Source organism: Talpa occidentalis, unplaced genomic scaffold, assembly GCF_014898055.3.
Source record: "Talpa occidentalis isolate TD23 unplaced genomic scaffold, MPIMG_talOcc4v2.1 talOcc4.5, whole genome shotgun sequence".
Lineage (NCBI taxonomy): Eukaryota > Metazoa > Chordata > Mammalia > Eulipotyphla > Talpidae > Talpa > Talpa occidentalis.
In genome coordinates this window covers 121,507,049-121,533,651 of record NW_023604861.1, presented here as the reverse complement: position 1 = coordinate 121,533,651, position 26,603 = coordinate 121,507,049, and the positions used below count along the sequence as shown (strand labels likewise).

The 26,603-nt window shown below is 33.2% G+C and overlaps 1 protein-coding gene across 7 annotated transcripts in view; it reads left to right on the top strand.

Annotated features, from left to right (window-relative positions):
* BIRC6 (baculoviral IAP repeat containing 6) overlaps positions 1 to 26,603 on the top strand; it is a 180,431-nt gene that overhangs the window by 139,003 nt on the left and 14,825 nt on the right. For 6 of the 7 annotated variants that reach the window (XM_037528256.2, XM_037528253.2, XM_037528252.2 and 3 more), the window contains 7 exons: positions 1,850 to 2,014; positions 2,746 to 2,914; positions 5,579 to 5,789; positions 18,771 to 18,916; positions 19,638 to 19,748; positions 23,789 to 24,006; positions 25,094 to 25,255. In XM_037528256.2, coding sequence (XP_037384153.1) covers positions 1,850 to 2,014; positions 2,746 to 2,914; positions 5,579 to 5,789; positions 18,771 to 18,916; positions 19,638 to 19,748; positions 23,789 to 24,006; positions 25,094 to 25,255 — 1,182 coding nt within the window. Of the gene's footprint in view, positions 1 to 1,849; positions 2,015 to 2,745; positions 2,915 to 5,578; positions 5,790 to 15,659; positions 15,833 to 18,770; positions 18,917 to 19,637; positions 19,749 to 23,788; positions 24,007 to 25,093; positions 25,256 to 26,603 lie in introns of those variants that run through there. The other variant, XR_008554114.1, reaches the window with a different exon arrangement.

Here is a 26,603-nt window from a genome sequence, read left to right as displayed (position 1 = left end):
AGCTTTTGGGCCTCCCCTGGTGGCGCAGGTGGTTGAGCGCCTTGCTGGAAGCTGTCCGCAGTCTCTGCAGCGCCGGTTTGATCCCTGCCGGCCAGCAAGGGTCCCACATGGCACTGCAATCCTCTCCTGTCTTGCTCACTGCTCCCCTTAGCAGTGTATTTCATCAGTCTGCCTGTTCTGCTCCCCACTGTGTCTGTGGTGAATCCTCTCACCCTCCCACACATCTGGCCTGTACCCTGGTTCTTGTATGCATGGATAAATAAATCTTAAAAAAAGATCCTAATATGTATTTATATAATACAGATATTTCATATAAATAGTATCATCCAATATATTACCTTTTGTGTCGTCTTTGACTTGAAATAATTTTTTAAGATTTTAGTTATTAAGGAACAGGGGTTTACAATAGTATATGTTTTAGTTGTATTGGTTCACATTTCTTCAAATATATGATGCCATACCATGCCCACCACCAAAACAACCATAATCCTTCACCATAGCCCCTCAAATCCAACCTGCCCCCTGCCTCTCTGAAATGTGCTTTCCACCTCTATCCTCCCTCTCTAATAACCTCAGTTTTGAACTCAGATTTCAAGAAGTTGTTTTGGTTTAGTTTTGTCTGTTTGCTCTGTTTCTTTATATTCCATATGGGACTGAAATTAATCTGGTATTTGTCTTTCTCCTTCTTTCTTTCTTTGCTTAACATATTCCCCTCTACTTCCATCCATGTTATCATAAATGGCAAGATTCCATCTTTTTTAAAAAAGCTGAATAGTATTGCATTGTGTATATACTACATCTTCTTGATCCATTCATCTGTTGTTGGACATTTAGTTATTTAGTTTGTTTCCATAACTTGGCTATTATAAATTGTGCTGTTATGTACATTGAAGTGTATATATCACTTCAAATTACTGCTTTGGCATTCTTCAGGTAGTTAAGTAAGAATGGGATTGCTGGATTGTATAGTAATTCTGTTTTTAATATTTTGAGAAACCTTCATATTCTTCCACAGGGACTAGATGAGTGTAAATTTCCAACAACAATGTATAAGGGGTCTTTTTCATAAGGGGTCTTTTTCCTCTATACCCTCACCAACTGTTGTTGTTTCTGTGTGTGTGATTTTTTTTTTTTTTTTTTTCATATGGGCCAGTCTTAACGGGTGTGATGTGTCACCTCATTTTGGTTTTGATTCTCATTTCCTTGATCATATACAATTATCATTTTTTTCATGTGTCTGTCAGCCATCTGTAGGTCTTCTTTGAAGAGGTGTTTATATCTTCTGCCAGTTTTTTTATTTGATGATTCGTTTTCTTATTATTTGATTGTATGAATTCTTTGTTGATCTTGGGTATTATTAGCCCCCTTTCAAATGTTGGTATGCGTATATTTTCTCCCATTTAGTAGCGATCTTTTCATTTTAATGATTATTTCTTTTACAGTACAGAAGATTTTCAGTTTGATATAGTCCCATTTATTTTTGCTTTTGGCATAATGAATTTTGCCAAAAATACATTTAGCATATTGTGTTTGAGATTCATTCTTACAGCATACTTCTTATGACTGAAAAAAATACCTTTATTAATTTATACCACAGTTTGTTTATTCACTCATCCATTGATTGGTCTTTGGCTGTTTCTATATTTTGGCCATGGTGAATAACCTTGTTATGAACATTCATGTACGTGTATTTTTGGATCATGTTTTCGTTTTTCCTATCTGTTAATCATTTCTCTGGGTTTATATACCTACACAGTAGAATTGCTGAGTCACATAGTAATTCTTTCAAGTTTTTGAGGACTCTCCAAACTGTTTCCATAGCAGCTGAATGGCTATGTTTTGTTAAAAGCCGCAGGTTTCAAGCTCTCATAACCCTGCATCAACTGAAGAACAGCAGCTATATTGGGCCAAAGGGACAGGCTTTGGAACTGGCTCTACAGCTTCTGGATGGGATGTGGAGCAAGCCTTAACTAAACAGAGACTGGAAGAGGAACATGTTACTTGTCTTCTTCAGGTATATTTTACAAAGTTGATACTGTGTTTCTATTGATTTAAAATACTGATATCTGGCCAACTGATCCTGTTACTCTTATAAAGTATATTTTATTCCTGTCTCAGGAAATTTAAGATACACTAAACAAAGATAACTCTTCCCTGCTTATAACTAAATTTCTTTCCTCTCAGTTAGCTTCTTCACTAAGAGGAAAGTGACAAGGATGACATTATCCCATAACTGGAAAATGTACCATGTCCTACCATCTTTCAGTATTCTTCTCATCAGAAGTGCTGTATTTGAACTTTTAAAAAATTCATTATTTATATCTTGTCTCTTACATTGTTCTGACTTTTCTAGAATCAGACAAGGTGAAAAAGTGTAAAAGGTGTTTACTATTACAGTAATGAGGAGAGGAACTTAAAATTAATTTTAGTTCCTGAATCAATTAATTGAAAAATAGTATCAGAGATGCGCCTGAACTTTCTCCTTCCCTGCCCCCACCCCCGCGATTTTACGTTTGTGTTTTTAGATGGAGTCCTTATATGTATTTAGTTATATACAGCACTATCACATAACCCTTTTTTTGAAAGTCTAAAAAATTATGTTTAAAATGTGGTGCAAGATAATGATTTAATGTGAACCACTGAGTTGAAAATGCCTACTCTTGTTAATTCTGAATGAATAACATAAGAACTTTTAAAATATGTATAACTGAAATCCAATTTTAATGCAACAACTTTTACTTTTAGGTTCTTGCAAGTTATATAAATCCTGTGAGTGGTGCAGTAAATGGAGAAACTCAGTCATCTCATGAGAGTAGAGGACAGAACAGTAATGCCCTTCCTTCTGTACTTCTAGAGCTTCTCAGTCAGTCCTGTCTCATCCCTGCCATGTCATCTTATCTACGAAATGATTCAGGTAACATGTTATAATTAGTACTCTGAAATACTTTGGGGATAAGTACTTTTGCTTACTTATTTTATTCAGTTTAAGTAATAAGATTCTGTTAAAATATCAGATAGTCTTCTCTAATAAATGTAGGTGTCAGTTTGATGGATTTATTTTTTAAAAATGATCCTGGAAATATTTGGTTGTTTTAGGGGCGGGGGAAAATCTCTAATTTAATACCAACCTAGAATATAGAATGAAAGTTAACAGAAACTGAAATTTTTCTTTTAATAGTCTAATATTGAGAACAGTGGAATAGAGTCTAGCAGCTTCATGACAATATTCTGACCTGCATATTGTTAATTGAACTGTGATTAAAATTTTTTATAAAACTATAATTTTAGATGGCAGTAATTTGAAGACACACAAATTATTCTAGTCATTGGTACTTGATAAGAGCATTAACTTGAAAAATTCAGTGATAAAAGTACCAGAGTTACTTACTTTGCCAGTATATAGTTGATTGATTGAAATTCATTTATTGCATTGGTTGTGGAATTATCTTTCAAGAAATATATTCTTTTCTGAAGAATCGAAAGTTACATGCTTTATTTGCAAATTCAGATACTTGCAAGGAAAACAAACCAGTTAACGTCTTTTTTAAGCCAGGACCTTTAGGATTTGTTTGTATTTTAAATTTATCTGTTAGACCTCTTATGTCTGCCTTTATTCATATTCTCATTTGTAAAAATAGACAAGAACATGTTCCATTAGGATATATGGGAATAACAGATTTTAAAAAAGCATTTTAGAGTAAATCTTAAAATAGTCTGCTTTGATGCTTGGTAGCAGTTTAAATGGATGAATGATAAAGTACTAACATTGGAAGAGAATTTACTGCTTATTTTCCACATTATGGAGATCATTGTGCTTCAAAAAAAACACCCTTTTCTTGTCCGTCTCAGACTGCTACGTGAAAATATTGGGATGATATACTATTTAGATTGTTGGTTTTTTTTTTTTTTTTAAGATTAACCTGTATGCTACATCAGATTTGTCTTTTTAAAAGAGTAAATGTATTTATTCTTTGCATAATATGTTTTTTGTTTAAGTAAAATATTGGAGATATTAGCACATATACTTTAGAATTAGTGTCAACATTTAACAGCAGATACATAGAAAATTTGAATGCTTTAGATAAGGTTTTTATCTCTTTCCTCATTATTAAAATATTGTTATACTTTGAATAAATACTTTCTCAAAAAATTTAAATACTGTCTTGTTCCAAAATTCAGTCTTTGACTAACACTGAGTTTTTATCTGTATGGTTCAGGGTCAAAAAAATTCAGTATTATTTACCTTTACTCTTAAAGTAATCTATTGATGAATGTGCACTTTCTGATAAATGTACATGTTAATAAATAAATTGAGATTTTGCTAACTACATGGAACTGTAGAGAGCTGGGTGTTTCTTGTACGGTGTGTCATTCCTCTTGGTCTGGTGATCTTTCATCTTGCAGTAAGAATGATATGCTCCATGTGAAATGTAGCTAAGTTCAGGACACCTGAGAGTTTTCTGATGAAACTTTTATTCCAGAATTGTCACAATGCAACTAGTTAGGGTAATTGTAATTAGGTGAATCACCACCAATAGTGTCTTTCCTCTTTCTGGTATTTTTAAAAGCCATGGCTGAGATGAGGCTTTTTGAACAGCAGTGAGTTAGTAAGAGCAGGCTTACCTGAACTCCACTGCAGCTGCACTGTCTTCTGTAAAGATTGCCCTTTATCTTTTAAATCAATTATCACAAATTCCAGGATTCCTAGGTGATAATTCATGTACCCTTATAGCTCTCTCTGGATTATGAGGCCATTCCTACTTCTCCCATTTCTTTTTCCCCTTTTTAGTTTTCTCTAACATTCAGAGAACTTACTGCATCTGAATTTTGTTTACTGATTTGTCCTGTTCCACTTAGACTATAAACTACACAAGGGCAGGAATTTTTAATTTCCTGTCTACTATATTCCCAGTTTGAGTATTTGTGGAATTATTAACATAAGAAATACTAAGTTTTTGTGGAATAAATTTATTCATTATATTGGCATTGAAAAAAAAAGTACTAGATCCATATCTTACATGTTACATGAAAGTGAATTCCATTTGGTAGAAAGCCACAAAGCCTAATGAATTATTTGTTATTATATCTGTTCTTAGATGCATATGGTTTTAAGAAAAAAAATTTCATTTGCCTTGTAGCTAATAATTAAAAGTCATATACTTCCCCCCCCAACAAATTGATTTATTAAAATACTGCTTTTGATAAAATGTCCTATAATTCTGTTTTACTAAGATACAGTGACTTCATCTCTTCAATTTAATTCAAAATGTATTTCTACTTGATATTAATAAATATATTTACTGCTGTAATTGTTTTTTGGGCCATTTAACAATTTTTATGTGTAATATAACTAGAGAATTACTTAATTATATTTGTTTTCTCCCTCACTCGATGCTTTAATCATTTTTTTTGTACCTTGAAAGTGACTGTTAATATATTTTGCACATTGGTGCTTCATAAACATCTACTTTTATCCATTTACCAACTAAACTATTAAGATCCAAGTAGACGCTCCACTGCTATGGACATAAACTTTTATGTTGCACACATTCTTATTTTATTCTCCCCCTCCATATAGTTCTGGATATGGCAAGACATGTGCCACTCTATCGAGCTCTGCTAGAATTGCTCCGTGCCATTGCTTCTTGTACGTCCATGGTGCCTCTACTGTTGCCTCTTTCTGCAGAGAATGGTGAAGAGGAAGAAGAACAGTCTGAGTGTCAAACTTCTGTTGGCACATTATTGGCCAAGATGAAGACCTGTGTTGACACTTACACCAACCGGTTAAGGTACTATCCTTTGTTCATTTATCTTGACCTTGCCTTTAACAATATTTTTTAAACAGTGTTCAGGGTTTTACAAAATGGTACATGGTAATTAAACATACACATAGTAGCACATAAATCTGCAAAGAAAAAGTAGCCACTAAATCCTGAAATCAGAAATGTTTGTTAACTGTGGCTTATCAGGCAACTTGCTCTGTAACCTTACAGGCATAGCTGTGGAGTTTTCTTTAAATGCTGCATCATTGTACCTGTAATACAGATAGATGTTGGTTTTACTCGATATTTGGGTCAGAGACACCTGTCTGTCAGTAAATACATATCACTGACATTGTTTTCAATCATGTGTTGTGTGTATAGAGGCTGTGTTAGCTATTTGAGTTAATTCCAATTGACGGTCGCTTCAGACATTCTTAAGGTTTGTAGACATCTCCATAGGGTAGATTACTTCTGTTGTATGTTGATATATATTATAATTCATGCCATCTTCTTTATTATGAGTTATGATAATAAAGTTATAGATTTAATCTTCATGGAAAATCGTACTTTTAAATGAATCTTAAGTTTATACCTTGCTAAATTGAGATGATGAGCTCTGTTTTCAAAAAATTTTTAATAACCTAATAAACCTTTTCCTTTCTCTTAGAAGAACCTGTTCAGTGGTGTCAGTTTTTATTTAGATGGCCTAATTTTGATTTTTAAGGCTTGTTAACTGTGAATGGATGGTTATTCCTTCAGCAATGTTCTTTTGAGTCAATTAATGTTCTTTATTATTTTTGCAGTTACTTCATTTTATTATATTGGAACCTAAAAACTTAGAAAACATGAATATATGTCAAGCAATCATTGACGAATAGTACTTGTCAGTCTTTCCCTTTCAGGGAGAAATTAACTTTTCAGATAATCCCTATTCTATTAGTTTTTTGGGTTGTCATTATCACTTTAAAAATTAGTGACTCACTACCAGGCAGTAAGAATCATAAATCAGAATTAAAAGAAAAGCCAGTTGGTAGAGATGTAAAAAGCTGTAGGTTCATACTATTTTGTTAAGGAAGGAAAATGTAAAGGTATATTTTCTTTGATATTGTGGTATTTCTTGTTATGTAAAGAAGACAGTAATACTGTGTTTGGCCCCATCCTTCATTGTGACAAAAAATTTTCTGACTGGTAACTTAGGCAATTTTGTAATAATAAAAATAGTGTGGTGTCATAAATGAACCGAAGGTTTAATTTTCTAATTGAACTGATGCCTCTTTTGGAAACATCTAATTAAATATCCCTTTTTCTCCTTGGGTCTTCTTTGTTCTTTACTTCAGGGGAGTAGACATAGTTTTTTAAAAACAATTAGTATAGAATATACAGAGCTTTAAAATGATCCTGTGTTTTTAAGATGAATCCTGTATTTCTATATCTTATATTTCTGTTTTGAAATTAACTTGTACTAGTTTGTAACTAAACATGGAAAATTTTTGAAGCTTTGAGTGTTTTTTTCACCAGGCATATTTTATATCTTAGATGAAAAATTTGTGTAAAGATTTGGAATACTGTTACAGTCACAACTTTGGTTAAACATAGTATCACAAAATTGTAGTGTTATAAATGTGAAAATAAAACCATTAGAATGAGAATAAATTTCATTATAACATGTATTTCCTTATGCTCTTATTTCTAATGGATCCTGCAAAAATGGAGTGTATTGAGTTCTAAGGTAATTATAGAAGATGCTGATTTCAGTGAATGGAACATGTACATTCAGAGTACCTCATTGGTTGTTTTTCCTAAATTAATGTTTTTCCTCTTTACATAACATGCAATAAATTTTCTTTCATAACTGTCATTATATTTTATTGTGGCTTATAACATTGTATATGCTTTAGAGGCAATATAATTTTTTTCTCATGTAAATTTGACATCTGTATAAAATGTATTAGTGGCTCATATTTCAGAGAGGGTAACAGAATTTCATTTAACTCCAGTTCTTTGTTTTCCTATTTGGTTAGCTGAACAAAATTACCTTTAAGATTCTTCCCTTCTGACTTCAGCCAGAACAAAGAAATGTCACTTCAAAGTTCTAAATCCATACCAACGAAACATACCTTGTAAATGATCAAACTAGTGGTTCAGAGTTTGTTTCATTTATGTTATTTTTTTCTTTATAGTGAAGCTATGCAGTAACTTTTAAATAACTCACTGAGGAGGAAACACTTTCAGTAGTCATTGTATTGATATTTAAATGTGCTTCTTAGTCAAAATCCCTTATAATATTTGTTATATAATTGCTGTTAGAAACAGAAACTTTCAAAGATATGTGTTTTAGAACATCCCTACTTTCCTTTCAAGGATTGGCATGTTGAGTATTCATTTTCCACTCATTTCCATAGGGTAAAATCTATTTTCTTCCAGCCTATCAAGACTTAAGATGTATTTCTTTTCATCTTTTCATTATACTAGAACTCTGTATACAGTAAATTATAGACAATACAATAAATTATAGGCAATATAAAATTATAGGCAATACAATAAATACAGTATCTGTATGCAGTAAATTATAGGCAATACAGGATCCATATACATATAATGTTATTTGAACCTCACAAAAACTGAAGCAGGAAAGATAAGAATAATCACTTTACTGATGAGAAATATAAGAATATGGATTATGCCTTTTCCAAGTTACAAAAGATCTTAAACTATGACCTTAATAATGTCAAGTCCTGAGAAACACTAGAATTGAGTTCATGTTATTTTAAATGGGAGAAAATGTTGAAATAAACTCAACCAGTTAAAAGATAAAAAAATGTTCTAAGAGTGAAGGGCATACTATAGTTTAGCTGACTCTTTCCAAATCCTTGAACCTTCTACATATAAGAGGAAGAGAAAGATATCATCAGGGGACTGGTGCCCCAGGCTGTGGGAATAATGTTAGCAGAGAAAGAAAGCATCACATATTCAGGGAACCTGAAGAAATTTGATAGGCCCCTGGTTATTGTGTGTATAGAAAATAGTGGTGGGAGATGAGATTTAGAGATGAAAGCATGGGCTAGAACATAAAGATTGGTGTGTTATACTTGCTCTTAACAACTGTGGTAAGCCACTGAAAGTTTTCAAGGGAAAGTCTAATCAGTTTTGCATTATAAAGTTATTGTTTGGCAGTGCAGTTGAGTGGGTGGGGTAGGAGTTGGATCAAGACAAAGATTTTCACCCTTTCATCTTAGCAGTAAAGTTGTAGGTGTCTTTTTCCCATCCTGCCATTTCTGGAGACTGGGGTTTTGAGGTCATTAGTATTCTTTTTTTTTTTTTTTTAAGATTTATTTATTTATGCATACAAGAACTGGGGTATAGGCCAGAGGTGTGGCAGGGTGAGAGGATTCACCAGAGGCAGAGTGGGGAACAGAACAGGCAGATGGACTGAAACACACTGCTGAAGGGAGCAACAGGTGAGTCAGGAGAGGCCTGCTGCTCCCTGCCTGGGGATCAAATTCTTTAGTGGCTGTGGATATATTCATAGGTTGCATCTTAACCCTCTGTGCCACCAGGGAGGTTTCATTAGCAGTCTTGCTCTTACATTACAGATTTAATAGAAAATTTGTAGAAAATTATTATTTTAGTTTGTAGAAAATTATTATTCATTGCTTAACAGAGACTCAGAGTCATTCGCAGAGAATATAAAACAAGTCTTGTGGTGTTTATATATAATAGATGTTTATATATATTTTTTTCCTATTCCCTTAAAGCTTTCATCCAGCTAATATTTAGATGTGGAAAACTTGTACTAGTAAGTAGGTTTTAAAGATTTTTTTTCTGGATTCTTTTGTCTGTATTATTTTAGACTTTAAATTTAAGACACTGGTCATGTAATAATGGGATTTTATTAATCTGATCAAATACACAAGTAGTTTTCATGATTAAAAACGAAAAGATTTTTTTTTCTTTGGTAGAAATTCTTTGTCAGAGTGTAAAGCATCAGCATTTAGGAGGAAGAACCTTTAGATGTTATACGAGCAATGTATGCTATCATAAGAATTTTTCTTTAAGTCAAATGCTATTAAAAGAAAATTATAGCGGTAGTTTCAAGCTGTTACTGTATCAGAAGAATCAGTTTCATTTGCAATAAATAGGAAATAAGCATAAAAATGAATAAACTAACATAAAAATAGTCTCTGGCACCAGAACTGTGTGTTTATTCACATAAGATTCACGGGAGGGTGAGAGAATTCACCAGAGACAGAGCAGGGAGCAGAACAGGCAGCCTGACTAAATACAACGCTGAGGGGAGCAGTGGGCAAGACAGAAGAGGTCTGCCTGGCCATGTGGGACCCTTGCTGGCTGGCTGGGATCGAACCGGTGCTGCAGAGGCTGCAGACAGCCTCACAGCGCTGTGCACAACCACCTGTGCCACCAGGGGAGGCCCGTGACTGCAATTTAGAGTGGTATTGTGGTTCCTGTTATCACCTTAAGTATATTACCAAAAATAGCTATGTTTTTTCTTTAATAAATTATTTTTATTGACATATAATTGGCATTATATTTTATTAGTTTCAGGTGTAATGATTTGCTATTTTCATATATTTTGAAGTCATCAGCTGTTCTTTAACTTAACATCTGTCCTGCAGTTACTGGATTTTGGTCTTTTTCTTGAAGACAAGTCTTTGTTTGAGGATACTGCCCTAGTATGGTTTATTATAATTTATATAGAGAAGGAAATGACCCTTACTTACTTTGTGTGTGTGTGTGTGTGTGTGTGTGTGTGTGTGTGTGTGTGTATGTGTGTAGAAGAACTGAGGTGTAGGGAAGAGGTGCTGGGGTTGGGAGGAGAGAATTCACCATAGACAGAGTTGGGAGCAGAACAGGCAAATTTACTGATAGATACTGCTGAGAGGAGTAGCAGGCAGATAGGAGAGGTCTGCTGTGCCATATGTGGGTTAGCTTCCCTGCTGTGGATTGAACTCAGGTTGAAGTGGTGATAGTGCTGAGACTTAACCCATATGCCACCAGGGAGGCCCCTTCCTTACATTTTAATAGAGGGTAACAGGTAGTTATTTGGTGAAGGAGTGTGTAGGAGATGTATTTTTGGGGTTGTCTTTATTCCAAATTCCCTTTTAAGTGGGTCTGCTGGGGGGTAGACAAGGTAGACTTAATATTGCAACCATATCACCAAACTTTCTGTATATTCAAAGACTTGGAAGACTGATTAAAGGAGGATGATCTTTAGCTGGCAAAGTGATACAATACATGGGAATACTTTCTATGCCTGCTGTTTTTGTAATGATTGGGATCTTTGCTATTTTATATAGTGTCAGTGATATATAGGCGATACATGATTATATATTTCAGCATATATTAATGCAGATGCATGCATATATCTGAAAAGTAGCACCTGAATTTTTGTTTTTGAAATAATAAACTTTTAAGGCATGTTCCAAATTTCCTTCAATTATAATTATAGCTTTGCCATAAAATGATTATCTTGTGGGCTTGGATTAGTTTGATGACTGTTTCAGTCATCAAATTATAGTCACCTGGGGTTGGCCTTTACTTAAAGGAGAGTATTACTCAAGGAATGAATGTACTACTTTTCGTTTATTATTTCAATCTTCCTTGGCTTTTTGGTAAATTACTGACACAACAAGGTGACAACAAAATTATTGATTGTGATTTTGTTGTGATTTAGTCTGTCTTTAAAAACTGAGAATTCCTTAGGCAGTTGTTAATAGTTACTGTGCAGATTGCATTAAATTAAAGCTTTCTAAAGATCTTAATATTTTAATTAATGATTCTGTAATTTCACTATTCACCACTTCTCCTAAGATTGCCTTTTGGATTAACAATCTGAATATCAACATATATATGACATGTTTGCTGTATTAATTTTACTGCATTTTGAAAGCATACGGTACCTGTAATGCATTATAATTTATTCCTTCAGCTCTTTGTACTATCACTATCACTTAAAGCCTTAATAGAATTATAGCATTTCAATATATGCCATCAGGAAACTTTGTACTTTGTTTAATTAAGTTTTTATAATAGTGTGAACTGAAAATGGGTGACTAAAGAATAAATGTTGGTCTATTAAAAATAACTTCATTCATCTCAGTAATATTTAGTACTTTTTTTATAACAGACAAAATTGTTAAGAAGCTTCCTTATTAATCACTCTAATAAAAAGATTGAAGGACTTACAAGTAAGTTAAAAAAAAACAACAACTTTCTTTTGCTTGTCTACAGCCATGTTAGGCATTTATGCAGAACAAAATGTGTAATACTCATCCATAAAGGATTTCCTTTCTAAGTGAAATTCACTCCCTTAGCTAGTGTTTGAAAATTTTTATTACCACAAATATTCTGCCTGTAGGTATACGAAGATTGACTATTTCTTTCTTGCCTAACACAAAAAATATTACCAGTTTCTTACTTTACCCAAAATGTCTTAATGTTTGCCTTTTTTCGTTAGCTTTATAATTTAATGATTTTTGTGTTTAATAATTTTAATGTTTATGATACTAGGGGTCCAAAAAGAGAAGGGGCCAAAGGGAGACAGAAGTAGCTTTTGTGAGAACAAGAGAGTTTGTGAGAACAAAAGTAGGAGATAGATAAAGTGTATATATAGCAGGTATAAGCAGTGTCACACACATGCTAAAGGTTAGATGTCTGTTGATACCTAAGTCTCATGTCACTACCACTTAATTTCATACCATTTTGGAAGTATCAAAATCTTGTGGAAAGAAATTTCCATAATTTTCAAGTTGATGACATGGGCAGATAGAAGACAAAAGTATTTCCTGCTTTCTTTTCTGACTGTTTGAAATTATTTAGATAGAGCATTTATGTTCCAGTCTCTGTGCTTTTATTGATTACCCTTCTTGTTTTTTGAGCTTCAAATTGTGGGTAAGTTATAATATATATAGAAACTTTTAGTTATATGAGAAGGATAAAATAACATGATCCTAACTTTTGTGTCATATCCATAGCTTCAGGTGTTCTCAGATGTATATTATTAGTTTCTGGCTCTAGGTGTTAGGCAATTGAATATTTAGGTAATAAACAAGAACATAATTATCATTGTTTGATGGAGAATGAAACTGTTGCTTAGAGTTTAATGTTAAAATCTACAGGTAATAAGTGTGGGATTAAGCTCTTCATTCTCCTGATGACTACAGTGTTCCTTATTGATAATAATATTTATGAAGAAAGACAATTCAGTTGACCCATAATCTAGATAACTCTTTTTATACAGCACAATTCTCTTTTATCAGATAGTTCATTGATCACCTTAGGTTTCATGTTTGTGTAATTATTAATCTTGAGCTTCAGCTGGTTTCTGAAAAATGATTTGATTAAATGCTGCCAAAATACAACCTCTGATTAACAAAACAAACCCCTCTTGTTAAAGATTATAAATTGATCCACAGTTTCTACCCCAGCTGCATAGCATTAATATAAAAAAATAACTTATCCTTATCAAATTGTACTGTGTAAGCTAAATATTTTGAACAGTTTTCGCTGTGAATCACAGACAAAATCTCAAGCAATCTCACTACATAAAATTTAGTTTATGTTTTAAAAATAGCCTGTCCATATTATCTATAGGTTTTTAGAACTGAAAGGGACTCTCTTTAGAATTCAGTTAGGTCAGATTCCCTCTTTTTTATAAGTAAGGAAAATAAGGTGTATAAGTGTTGTGATTTGCTCTAGGTTTTCTGATGCTTTGTGGCAGAGCTATGATAAAAACTCCAATCTCCTAATTTCCCAATTTATACACCAAATTAAACTTACCTTCAAACAAACAACTAGACTTGTCCATCACTGAATAATTGGAAATGGAGGAGTTAAATTTGTTTCTGAGCTGGCTTTTGATACTTAGGGCATATAAAAATTACATTTTTTAAATGTTGACAATGAAGCATAATTTTATAAGTATCTATATAAAGTAATGTGGATTCTGTAGTTTTTTTGATATTTCTTTTTGTGTAGCGTTTGTCATTCCCCATAAGAATTTTAGAGTTAGCACTATGACAGGATATTAAAGGATAATGTATTTCTTTACATATACATGGTATTAATTACTGGATTGTAAAACTAAATTAAACCTCACTCTCTTGTGTAGTGTAATGTTCTGGGCATTGAACTTGTATTTAACACGAAAGCAAGCACCCTTTATTGTCATTTTCATTGGCTGTCTTAAAATGTCTTCCTTTAGCAAAGAAGTGCATATATATTCTATTTATTTAATTTTATTAATGTAACACTGATTTACAGCATTGCTTAGAGTTGATTTGGAGGAATAGGATCACACCCTACAGGTGTATGTCACCATACCACACATGCCACCAAGGCACTGAAAGTCCTCCCCAGTAGTCCATTGTGGGGGGTTCCCCCCCTTCCCGCCCCATACTCTTCTCCCACTCTTTCATAATATTTTAAAATAATCAAATTTGCTTGTAGAAATACCGATTTCTTTTCCTCTAACTGGGTAGTAAGAGGCTAGTTGACCTACTTTTTAATAAGCATTTTCTGGCAAACTTTTTAATTCCTGGAAACTGGTTCATTTATGACTTTGTCACTTAAGAAAGAACCTCAGTTCCAGCTCCCCAACTATGTTACACCCTTGGGAAAACATTTCCTAGTTTCTCCTCTTCTCCCTCTGCTTTTCAAACCTGCAAAATGAAAGAGGTCTGATTTCTTAGCCAAGGAGAACTTGAAGTTTCTTTTTCTGATCACCTTGAATAAATTTGATTTGTTCATCAGCTTTTTACTTAGTTGTGGAAACATACGCCAATATTTATTTTAATATTTCTTCGTCTCAGTTGAATTGTCCTTTGGTGAAGTATAGTATTTGTGGCAACTACATTCCGTAGTTGCATGCAATACTTTCATTATGTCCTCTGATGTTTAACCTGCTGTAGAATTTATTATATATTTTTATCTAATCTGGAAATCTTAACAGGCTTCTCATACCTCTGTTTTGAGTTTCCTTTCATATACTATTTATGCCTCCCAAGACAGATTTTATTTTCAACTTTAATTTAAATCATATTGAAATCTAAAAGTGGCCCTTTTCTTTGGAAGGAGTTTAAGTAAATATGAAAGGGAATCCAGAGTTAAAACCTAACCTTTCAGTTAACCACAGAAAGCAGTCATCTACAGAGGTCTTCGCCCCATTTGATGATGCATTTCTAGAATCATTTTCATGTTTTCTGGAGACTTTAATAATAAGCAGTTCTCCGCAGTAATATTTTAAAAAGTTCTTTGTGTTTTTAAAAGTTTGTTTTAAGCTGTAATTGCTGCAAAGAACCTTAGAACTGTGGAGTACAAAATGATGCATTATTGTATAGGTAAATGTAGATGTTTCATTCTCTTACAATTTTAGAATCTTCCTTAATGATTCTGAATATGTACATTTTATCCAATAGTCTCCAAATTATGTCTTTAACATGCTCCGTGTTTTAAATGTTTATTTCAACTATCTGGTAGTTTTGACTTAAGAATTAGGATTTCAGAGGATGGCAGTGCTCTTTCCCAGTGTTCTGCCAAGAAATACCTACATGAAGCTGCTCACAGTTTGTAGATTACAAAGGATCATAGTTGTCATAATTTGTATTTAGTGCTATGAATATCCAGCTGAAAATGGGTGCTAGTATTAGCAGAAGCTGTTCAGTATAACTGAATGTTGAGTTTTGGAGCCCTCTCTCCCCCCCTTTTTTTTTCGTAAGAAAGATTTGCCCATTTTGCTCACATCCTAGTTCAGATTTTATGTCACAGAGACAAAATTTGCTTTGTTAGTTCTTTAGTTAGAATTCACAGCATAGTGGAAAATGTTTGCAGATAATTCTGTGCAATAGTAGAAACTTCAGTTGCTTCCTCGTATTTCTTCAGGGCAGTGATCACAACCAGATTCAACGTTTGCACAAAGCAGCGGATACCATGGTAGCGGCCGTCGCTGATTGCTTTTACCATGTTGGATCCATTGTCAGTCTCAGAGACCTACTTCCAGCTAGGTGCCTTGAACTCAAATAGCTTTTCACACAGACTTCAGGATGTGAGCTAAGGTATGGCCTTTTTTCATGAGCTGGGCCTACATATGGGTTGACAGTAACCTGCAACTTATATAGCAAAGAGACTACTGGCTGTAGTTTAATGTCAGACAATGACAAGTTGTAGTTGTCCTTAGGCAGAGTGTTTATATTCTTCATAAAACTGAAATACTCTCACTTTTGGAGATTATCCATTTTCTTCCTGTGTGGTTTTGTGTTTTTGTTTTGTTTTGTCAAAATCACTAAGACTGTCCATGTAATGATTTATTAGAATCTTGGGTTATGGTCTAAGGTATATCTGCTTTATGATTCAACCATAATCTTCTATATGAAATATATATAATCTTATCTGTCTTGTATGTGGTGTAAAAAATTTTTTTAAGCTTCTGTGCAATTTTGTTTTTCTGAATAGTTCTTGTTGTGGTCTAAAATACATAAAATTTACCATCCTAGCTGTTTGCACTATTTTAATAATAGGAATTTCTCCTACTAATTATTACTTAAAAACTAGAAGTAGGAAATTGGTAATCATGAATAGGTCTTAAAATTTAGAATCAGTGGTTTGCCAAGGGTAATAACTTGCCCTGTGTTGCATTGATGCAGTTTTCTCACCATCCCAGAGGTTCTTACTTCTTTATGGAGGAAAATCCTATTTCTAGAAGAATGGAATTCTTTCTCTCATATTCCTTCTCTGTAGACAGGTCATATTTCTTTATTGAGAATGCAATGAATTAACTCACTGATGATATTTTACCATTTTTATTTTATTTAAAGTGTAACTGTAATTTTGTTTTCTCAAACTGCTTACTATTTTCCTGTTAGGATTCAGTTAAGAATGTTTCACACCCTAATATTAGGAAACTTTTACAAATTGGGAAAGAGTTCTTATAAATTAAAAGGGGGTCCTATCAAACAGGTGATGATAAAACTTTTCATGACTCTCAGTGTTTTGACGCTGATTGTAAATAGCTTTTGGTAAATTTGAAAATGAGACTCTGAACTCATCAATCAGAATAGATTCTTTATTTACAAAATTGTCAGATACTATTAAACTATAATCTCAACTTTATTTCAAAGCTATAATAGACACAATATCTTACTTGAGTCTAGCAGTTAAAAATGTCTGCTTTTTCAGTCTTAAAACATTCAGTATAGTCTCTTAAATATTTATATGTGTGTATATATTCATATATATGTTCATATACCTATACACACAGAAATCGATGACTGAAGTGATATGTAGTATAACATCTACCAAGTGGTTGCTGAGTGACAAGGAAAAGTTGACCCTGTGTTCTCTCTGACTTCTTACACCTTAGAGAAGATTAAAACAAACAAACATTAGAAGCAAAGACAGTAAACCCAGGTATAGATTATGTCCTTTCAGTTAAATCACCTTGCTAGGTGAGATAATATATACTTTATAGTTAAAAGTATCTGTGAATACTATTACTTTCACACACTGTCGGAACCAGTTCAAAATACTTGTATGCTATTATGTTCATTTATCTTTGCTACTCATCCGAGTGACTTTTCTTAATTTACCTGTTTGTAGCTACCAAAGTTAAGCACTGAATTGCTTCTGAGCAGATTTTTGTCTTTGAGTTAAAAAACAGTTTATCTGTATACAGGAACCATAATACCATTTTGTTAAGGACTCTACCTCTGTTGCTCTTTTTATATTCTTTAAGGCTCCATTCTTAACCTTGTGAAATGTTGTTTTAATATAATATCCAAGTCCTTTCTTGGTAGGTATACAAATTGAAAAGCAAGTCATGTAAAGCTTAGCTCATTTATTGGCACAAATGTTTTAGCAGTTTTATATAAGATTTCAGTTTGTTTAAAATTAACAAAGGTGAAGATTTTATATCTAAGCAACTGTGGTGTGATGATGTCTATTATGGAATAACATGGGTGGGGAGTTGAAATAGTATAAAGGAAATTGATATTTAATTGTAGTTTCCAGTGAATCTTGTAATGAAACACTCCTGTATTCATCCAGAAATTTTAGGGAAACATTTTGATGCCTTACAAGTAAAAGCTTGCTTTAATACAGTTTATTATAAGTTTAATATAAGGTTGGAGATACATTTCAGACCCTTTAAAAAGGAGTAACAAAAGAATACCTCTAAAGCTAGTATGCCCTAAAACCTAGTGTTTAAAGTTCTAATGTATGGCATATATTAAGATGCCTAGTAGTGAACCTGCATTTTATTTTGAATACTTCTCTTTTTTCCCTTGGAAATTAATATATTTTGAGTAAAATACAAATAGTATTTTTAAAATAGAAAATGACATCTGGGTCTTTGATTCTCAAGTCTTGGAATACAATGGATAGATATTTATCAGGTGAATATCTCTACTTCTCAATATTTATCATCACTCTTAATGTATATTTTATTGTATCTTTTTTTTTTTTAATCTAGGTAGCATTGGTTTACAACACTGTATATGACTCAAAGGTACAGGTTCATACTTCCTGAGATGTGTTACCTCTCTACATCCACCACCAAAGCACCCATAATCTTCCACTAAATAAAGTCCATTGGGCTCCTTCCCCCCATTGCTCCCCATCCTATTCTCCCCTTATGGTAGCCTAGATTCTACAGTTGGATTTCTGAGATTTTAGTGTGCTTTTAAAGGTATGGATCCAAGGACATACTCAGGCATTTGGATCTTTTTTACAATATGACATTTTTGCAATGTTAATGTCTTGTCTATTTTTCCATCTGAAGGAAAGCATACCCAAAACATTTATTATGCTAGGTGTTATCCTGTGGCTTCAGAACAGCCGTGAAGTTAATTTAAACATCCTCTGATAAATAGTATGTGTATGTAAATGAAATGTGCACGGTCATGGGTTTTTAACCACTATTATTGACTTACTAGGTTTTCAGTCCTAAAAATCTTAATTGTCCTTGCATTTTTTCCATATTAAAAATCTTTTTTTCAGATCTAAAAGAGAAAATGTTAAAACAGGCGTGAAACCAGATGCATCTGATCAAGAACCAGAAGGACTTACTCTTTTGGTACCAGATATCCAAAAGACTGCTGAGATAGTTTATGCAGCCACTACCAGTTTGCGCCAAGCAAATCAAGGTATTATACTATTCAATTTTTAAAATCTTATATATTTTGTACATCATTTTTCATTTTTGTACAATGTATGCATTTTCATCTCGGTTATACTATTCTTTTAAAGCTACTTTTCATTGGATCTAAAGATGTTTCATTTATTTACTGAAACCGTCTTTCTCCTTTATGTTAATTGTTTACAAGCAAGTTAACTAAAATTTTTTCCTTTGTCAGGTTTCCAAGTTATGAATAGTCTCTTAATTTAAAATTTATCTGTACTATGTATTATTGCAAGGACTAAATTTGATTGGCTGGCAGCATGCAGCATAAATTTTTCTTCCTATTGAAAGTCATGAAATTGAAAAATGGCACTATATTAGATAGAAAGTAGTACATTAAAACTACATGAGACTGACTTAAAATTGACATTTTCGTATATTAAACAACAGAATATGTAAATTAGTCTTCATTATCTACTGACTCACTTTTGCTGTTTTGCCCAATTGGATGAAATCTAATTGAGATTTTAATTAAGCTTTAAAGTTGATGAGATTTCTGGCCCTATTAGTTATGTTTATGAAATAGAATTCATTTATTGTTAAAGTGGCATAGTATGGAGATAATTGTGAAGAATTTGGTAATTTTATGGAATACAAAATTTGAACTTCTAAAAGTTAATTGATTTTTGTTTTAATCTCCTAAAATGTATACTTAATGTTATTTATCTTGAATTATTAAATAACAGAAAAAAAACTAGGTGAATTCTCAAAGAAGGTGGCTATGAAACCCAAACCTTTATCAGTATTGAAATCACTTGAAGAAAAATATGTGGCTGTTATGAAGAAATTGCAGTTTGGTAAGTTGAAATTTTAATTGCCATTTCTTCAACTCTCATGTCATCATGTCACATTTTTAATAATGCTATTAAAATGTGTTCTAGTAAATTAAAGATTTTAAAACTGTCTTAAACCATTATTCATATTTTCTCATCTTTATGTGTAGTACAAATACATTTGAAAACTTATAATTTTTTTATCTCTTTGAATTTCTATCTGTATCTATAGTTATATTCGGATACTGTGATTCAGTAGGTGCCTTGAACAGCAAAAAAACAAAGCCAAATATCTAACAAACAGGCAAAAGTGGTTTTCTTTTCCCACCCATATATATCTATACATCTTGGCTTGAAGGAAGTCAAGGGGACTTTGAACTAAGTGTGCTACTCTTAATCACTTTAGAATTACATAGATTTACCTTTGGGAAAATGTAATTACACTAGTTCACTGGTAGCTTTTCCCATTCCAAAACTCTTGTCAAATAAGGATTGATTAAAAGATGTATCAGTACTCGTCATTTGGTTCAGTCTATAAATCAAATGCTTAGATTTCAAATTTTGATGACCATTATTAACTTATTATTTGTGCCTCTTTTCTATTCTTGAAAACCAACCCAAAGGACTTTGCTATATCAGATAGGGTGCTATAAATTGGAAGTCAAAAACATAAAATGTTGTCATAATGTCTTTGTAACCCCAGTATAAAAAATCATTTAGCTTTTGTTTTCTTTACCCCTGAAGAAAGGAGATAAAGATTACATGAGATAGATAGTACATACGAAGTGATTTGAAAATGATGAAAGTACTCAGCCATATCTTTGAAAACTTGTTTTCTTTGATATTGATCATCATTTTAAGATTGGAAAAATTGAGAATTATAATCTGATATTTGGGAAAAATACAGCAGTTTTGCCATAGGAGCCATGGTTTCAGGTGATTGTGCCAGCCATTGATAGGTTGTGACATTTATAGAAATACAACACAGGCATGCTCAGTGGGATATCATATATAGAAACAATCAGAGTTATCAGGAAAGGTCAAATACTAGTATTACTGTATCCACACTCAATTATTATTTTTGGCTTATATTCGAGCAAGCATTTTAAAGAATTTTAGTCATCTTATGTAGACTCACTAATTTATATAGTATTTTACCTAGTGGTTAAGTGGTGATTATAATTGCATTAAAAAATTCCTCTACAAACTTAGATGCTAGAAGCAGCTAACCTTTATTATCTCGGTTTCCATGGAATTGATTCAGGAATTGATCAGCTCTCAGGTTTTGACTTAGGGTGTCTTCTAAGGTTGCAGTCAGGATGTTAGCTGGAGCTTGTCATGGGAATTGACTAGGTCTGCAGACTATGCTTTCAAACTCACGTGTGTGGCTGTTGATTGGAGACCTCAGCCCCTTGCTGTGTAGAACCTCCCCAAAGGACTTCTTGTATCTTTACAAGGATTATCTTTAAGGACTTCTTGTATCTTTACAAGGATTATCTTTAAACATTACATCTGGCTTCTCTAAGAAAGAAAGAAAAGCCACAAAACATAAAAGGCACAGCTGCCTTTTATGACATAGACTTGAACATTCTACTCCATTGCTTCAAGAAGTAAATCATAACCTAATCCCACGTTCAAGGAAAAGTTGATTGATCTCTGCTTTCTGTCAAAGATTTGCTAAAGTATTTGAGACCATCAAGCTTTTATTAGGAAAATAACAAATTCTGTCCTAAGGTTTTTAGAGAAAATATTTCCTGAAAAGTATTTGTGTATATATTGAAATTCACTGTTTTACTGGATTTTAGATTTTACCTACTAGGTTATCACAAATGTGTTTGTTAATAAATAATAAATATACTATTTTATTCATGTAGCTGGAAGTGTTTAGGCACATTCCATTTCTGTTTATAAATTAACTGCTTTTTTCATTCAAATCTTTTTATCAATATGCATGTGCTTATCCTTCTATATATATGAGTGGTTCTAACTGAAAATTATCATCTTTAATTAAGAGAGTCATGTCAGATGCCTTGATTTAATGTTTGCCAAGCAAGAAGCTTCTCTTTTACCACATAGGATGTAACTTTAACTGTACAGTTTTGCCACCCACTGACTTTTAGAATGATTCTGAAAAAAAGGTGCTTTCAACTTTATAAAATAAACCTCAATTTCTACCTTACATATCAAACATTTTCTAATTTCATGACTCTTGTATAACTTGATATTTATTAACTGCCTGGTATTCATCACATGATATACTATGATTTTTCATACCAATAACTGTACCTTAAGGTTATTTTTAGTTTTTCAGTGACATAAAGCATCGCAATGGCATCATTACATGTAAATATTTGCATATATTTAGGATTTTTTAAGGACAAATTAATAGAAAAATAACCGCTTAGTTAAACTTAGGATGCACATTCTTACCAAAGCCATTATCTTTAATTGAATATTTTAATGACATTTTGATATTAATAGATCCTGTTCTTATAGTTACATGATATAAAAGTTTCCTCTACATGGGAATAGGCTTATGTTTCTGTCTGGTTGCATATGTTTGCTACTTTTAAAATTCAAGGGAATTTACTTATATTTGTATGCATGTATGTAAAATACAGCAGAATTGGACAGATAACTAGTTTATACATTACTGATAGAAACTAGTTGGTAGTAGGATTGGTACATTTGGTCAGTAACAGTTATATGTATGATGTGATAAAATAAGTTCAACATTCTTAAATAAGATTCTGCCTATATAGAGTTGATGATGGTTTTTTTCCTGAAAGGTTTGTTAAATGAAGATTGTAGCATTCCTATTTTAAACACTGTAGTACCTGTGACCCTATTCATAGAACTTCCCCTTTTTTTTAGATAATGAGCTTCTTGAGGGCAGATGCAGTTTCCTGTTTATTATTTAACCCAAATAGCATTGCCTAGAACCTTGCACTTAGTAAAGTTCTTGGTAAAATTTGCTACATTAATGCTATTTATAACAATATTTTCTCATATATTTAGAATTGTATGTAACACAAGGTAGAAGTTATTGTTTTTAATGACTATCTTTGCTCTAGTTGGCTTTTATTAAGTGTTATAATTTATTTAACTATCTTTGTTTTAATTCAGTGGTCAAAGATGGGCTTAATCTGAATTCGAAGAAAAGTTCAAATCCACTTTATTTCCTTTCTTTTGTATATATAGTTTATAGTTATAGAATAACTTTTAAGTCTTTCTAACTCTTTCTAAATATATGGTTAAGAATTAATTATATTCTGCTGAAGTACACAAAAGGTAGTTTTTTCCTATATTAGCCAAATTTTAGCCTAATAACATTTTTCATTTTAGTAATTTAAATTCCAAAAGAACCACAAAAGTAAACTTCAGTCTGGTATTTCTCTCTTCTGACTCAAAATAATTGCAAATATATAAAGACTTACTCTACTTTTTTTTATATAAGATTTATTTATTTATGCATACAAGAACTGGGGTATAGGCCAGAGGTGCAGGGGGTGAGAGGACTCACCAGAGACAGAGTGGAGAACAGAATAGGAGGAATGACCGAAATACACTGCTGAGAGGAGCAGTGGGCGAGTTAGGAGAGGGCTGCTGAACCATGTGGTTTGTTCCCTGGTTTGCTCTCTGGCTGCAGTGGCTGGCAATAGCTTAATAGCGCTGTCTTTAACCTCTGTGCCACGAGGGAGGCCTCTAGAAATGAAATATAATGAGAATACTTTCTGGCATTTTGTCCTGAATTATTTTTACAAAAAATAGTGTCTATTACTCATTTTGAGATGAAATATTCTAGTTCTTTGCATTGTCATTTAGCTACTTGATATAATCTATAAACATCTTCATACTATAGATTAAAAATCATTTGTTATTTTTGGTTCTATTACATATTCCATCCATCTGTGTAGTTATTACTTGAACATTTATAGTTTGCCGTTGTAGTCTTTCCCATTTTAAGTAGAAAAAGGACTGATTTAGGTGTAATTTTTTTATTGTAACAACTGTCCTTCGTTCTGGTTCTTTTTTTTTTCTTCAGTGTTTTCTTCTTCTTTTAGATACATTTGAGATGGTTTCTGAAGACGAAGATGGGAAATTGGGTTTTAAAGTAAATTACCACTACATGTCTCAGGTGAAAAATGCAAATGATGCAAACAGTGCTGCCAGAGCCCGCCGCCTTGCCCAGGAAGCTGTGACACTTTCAACCTCACTGCCTCTGTCATCATCCTCCAGTGTGTTTGTGCGCTGTGATGAGGAGCGACTTGACATCATGAAGGTAGGAAAAACAATTTTTGACCTATATCTGTGGTTAATCTGATTATCCAAATATCCCCCAACAATCTTAAAATAACATGTATTTTAATAAATTCAATAAAAGTTCTGTTTGCCATTTTGGACGTAAGTGAAAGAGGAGTCCTTTGTTCAGAATATGTGGCTAATACTGGTGTTAATAAAAAAAAAAAGATTTAAAAGAAAATACCAAAATACCATTTTGAGCAAAGTCTGTATCAGCATCATGCTTCTTGATTCAATGCTGAATCAAGAAATTTTAAACATTTTACATGTGGGAGTTGGGGGGGTCTTTCTTTACATTTGGGATTTATTTTATGAATTTTCATTATCTTCCTTAGACAGTTAAAATTATTCACCCATTGACTAATGGCAGGTTTTTTATTTACTTGCTTTTTTGTTTTGCTCCTTTATTTTTCAGTAGAAATCTCATACACCCTATCTGTTTGACTATACTCTTTCCTGTTCTTTTTCTTTTTTCTTTTTTTTTTTAATTTTTTTTTAAGATTTATGTATTTATGCATATAAGAGCTGAATTACAGGCCAGAGATACGGGAGGTGAGAGGATCCACCAGAGACAGGGTGGGGAACAGAACAGGCAGACTGACTGAAATACATTGCTGAGGGGAGGAGCAGGCGAGACAGGAGAGGTCTGCCTCGCCATGCGGGTTTTTCCCTGGCCAGCCTGGGATCGAACTTGTGCTGCAGAGGCTGTGGATTGCTTCATAGTGAGGTGCTTAACCCCTTGCGCCACCAGGGAGGCTCTCCTGTTCCTTTTTATAAACAATAGTCCTCATTATAGGATTGCCTGGGAGGGTATTTTATCATTAAATAATGACATAGATTTGTGATTTTGTCTTTGTTAAGCATTATGCTATATATAAATTAACTTAATTTCTAGTTACAAATTCTAGTAGAGGGGTGTGTGTGTGTGTGTGTGTGTATAAAATAACAGTTGTATATATAGACAATAAGGGTAGTTCCTTTTCATGTTGTATTATGTTTTTTTCCTAAATAGTAGTATTCAGGATTAGTAATAACATAGTCTAATGTGTGTTTCTTTTGTATACTAGGTTCTGATAACTGGTCCAGCAGACACTCCTTATGCTAATGGATGCTTTGAATTTGATGTGTATTTTCCTCAAGATTATCCAAGTTCACCCCCTCTTGTGAATCTAGAGACAACTGGTGGTCATAGTGTGCGATTCAATCCCAACCTTTATAATGATGGCAAGGTAATGGAATTGCAGTTTGTTGCTTTTAACATCAAAATATTGTAATAAAAAGTTTCTTCATAATTTGAAAAAAATTTTTTTAGTTACATTCTTTCCAAAAGCACATGGTTTTCTTTAAGCTTCTCTTCTTTATTTAAAAATAGTAGCCTGAGGGGGCTTCCCTGGTGGCGCAGCGGTTGAGCGCTGGGTTGCGAAGCTGCCCGCGGCCTCTGCCATGCCGGTTCAATCCCCGGCTGCTCCCCGGCCACCGGAGGAGGGTCCCACATGGTGCGCAGACCTCTCCTGCCGCCCGCTGGTCCCCTCAGCAGTGTACTTCGGTCCTTCTGCCTGCTCTGCTCTCCCCTCTGGCTCTGGTGAATTCTCTCACCCTCCCGCGCTTCTGACTGTACCCAGTGCATGTATAAACAAGCAAACAAAAAAAAAAAATAGTAGCCTGAGGACTGAAAATAAAGGAACCAAAAGGGAAAGAAACACCAGCAGTATTAAGAAACACAGTCTTAGGAAGTTACTGAGGGACTAACTTAATCCTCACTTTCCATAGCTAGTTGACAGCTACCCCAGTTAGGAAATAATAGAGCCATATTTGCCCCTCACCTTTCTTAACTTTCTGTGCCTCCCATTCCATTTATCTTTTCACAATCTCCTAAAGATAAAATGATTAGGAAAAGCATAGTACTGTCAACTCCGTGTTCCATTTTTGCTCAACACAATCTTTTTTTAACTATAGTAACTTCATGATTTCCATGATACAATCAACTGTAAACTTATATTTAAAGTTTAACTATTTCAAAATGTTTTATATTTTCTTATATTTAACTAGGAAGTTTCATTCCTGTCCCTCAAAAAGTACTTGAGAAAGAGGTATAATAAAAATTTTCTCTTATGTTGGTAAACCTTTTAAAGACTACATTTAAAAGAACAATTATCACTTTCCAAGTAATTGTGGACAGTTTGATGGACTATCGACAGTAGGTTCCACACCGAGATTATTCAAAATTTAAAAATCACTAGAAGATCAGAAGAAATAGATATATGAACTTCACAAATACTTCTTATCTGATGTGCAAATGACTACTACTTGAGGTTGAGGTTGTTAAAAAATGGCTCAAGTTCTCCCTGTTTTGCCTTCCTAGTTTCAAAAGTTGTACAGCCTTTTTCAGATCTGCTTGCAAGTTATTTTGTTTTTATCATTAGGTCATAAAATGGGAATTAGTTTGCAGGGTATTTAAGTGGAAGTCAAGCTTGCTTTCTTTGGGACAGCAAAGGAGAGGTCAAGTATAACTAAGGAGAAAAGAGTAAATAGCAGTGTGAACTTTACTCAAGAGAGAGACTGGAGCTTGAATAGAGG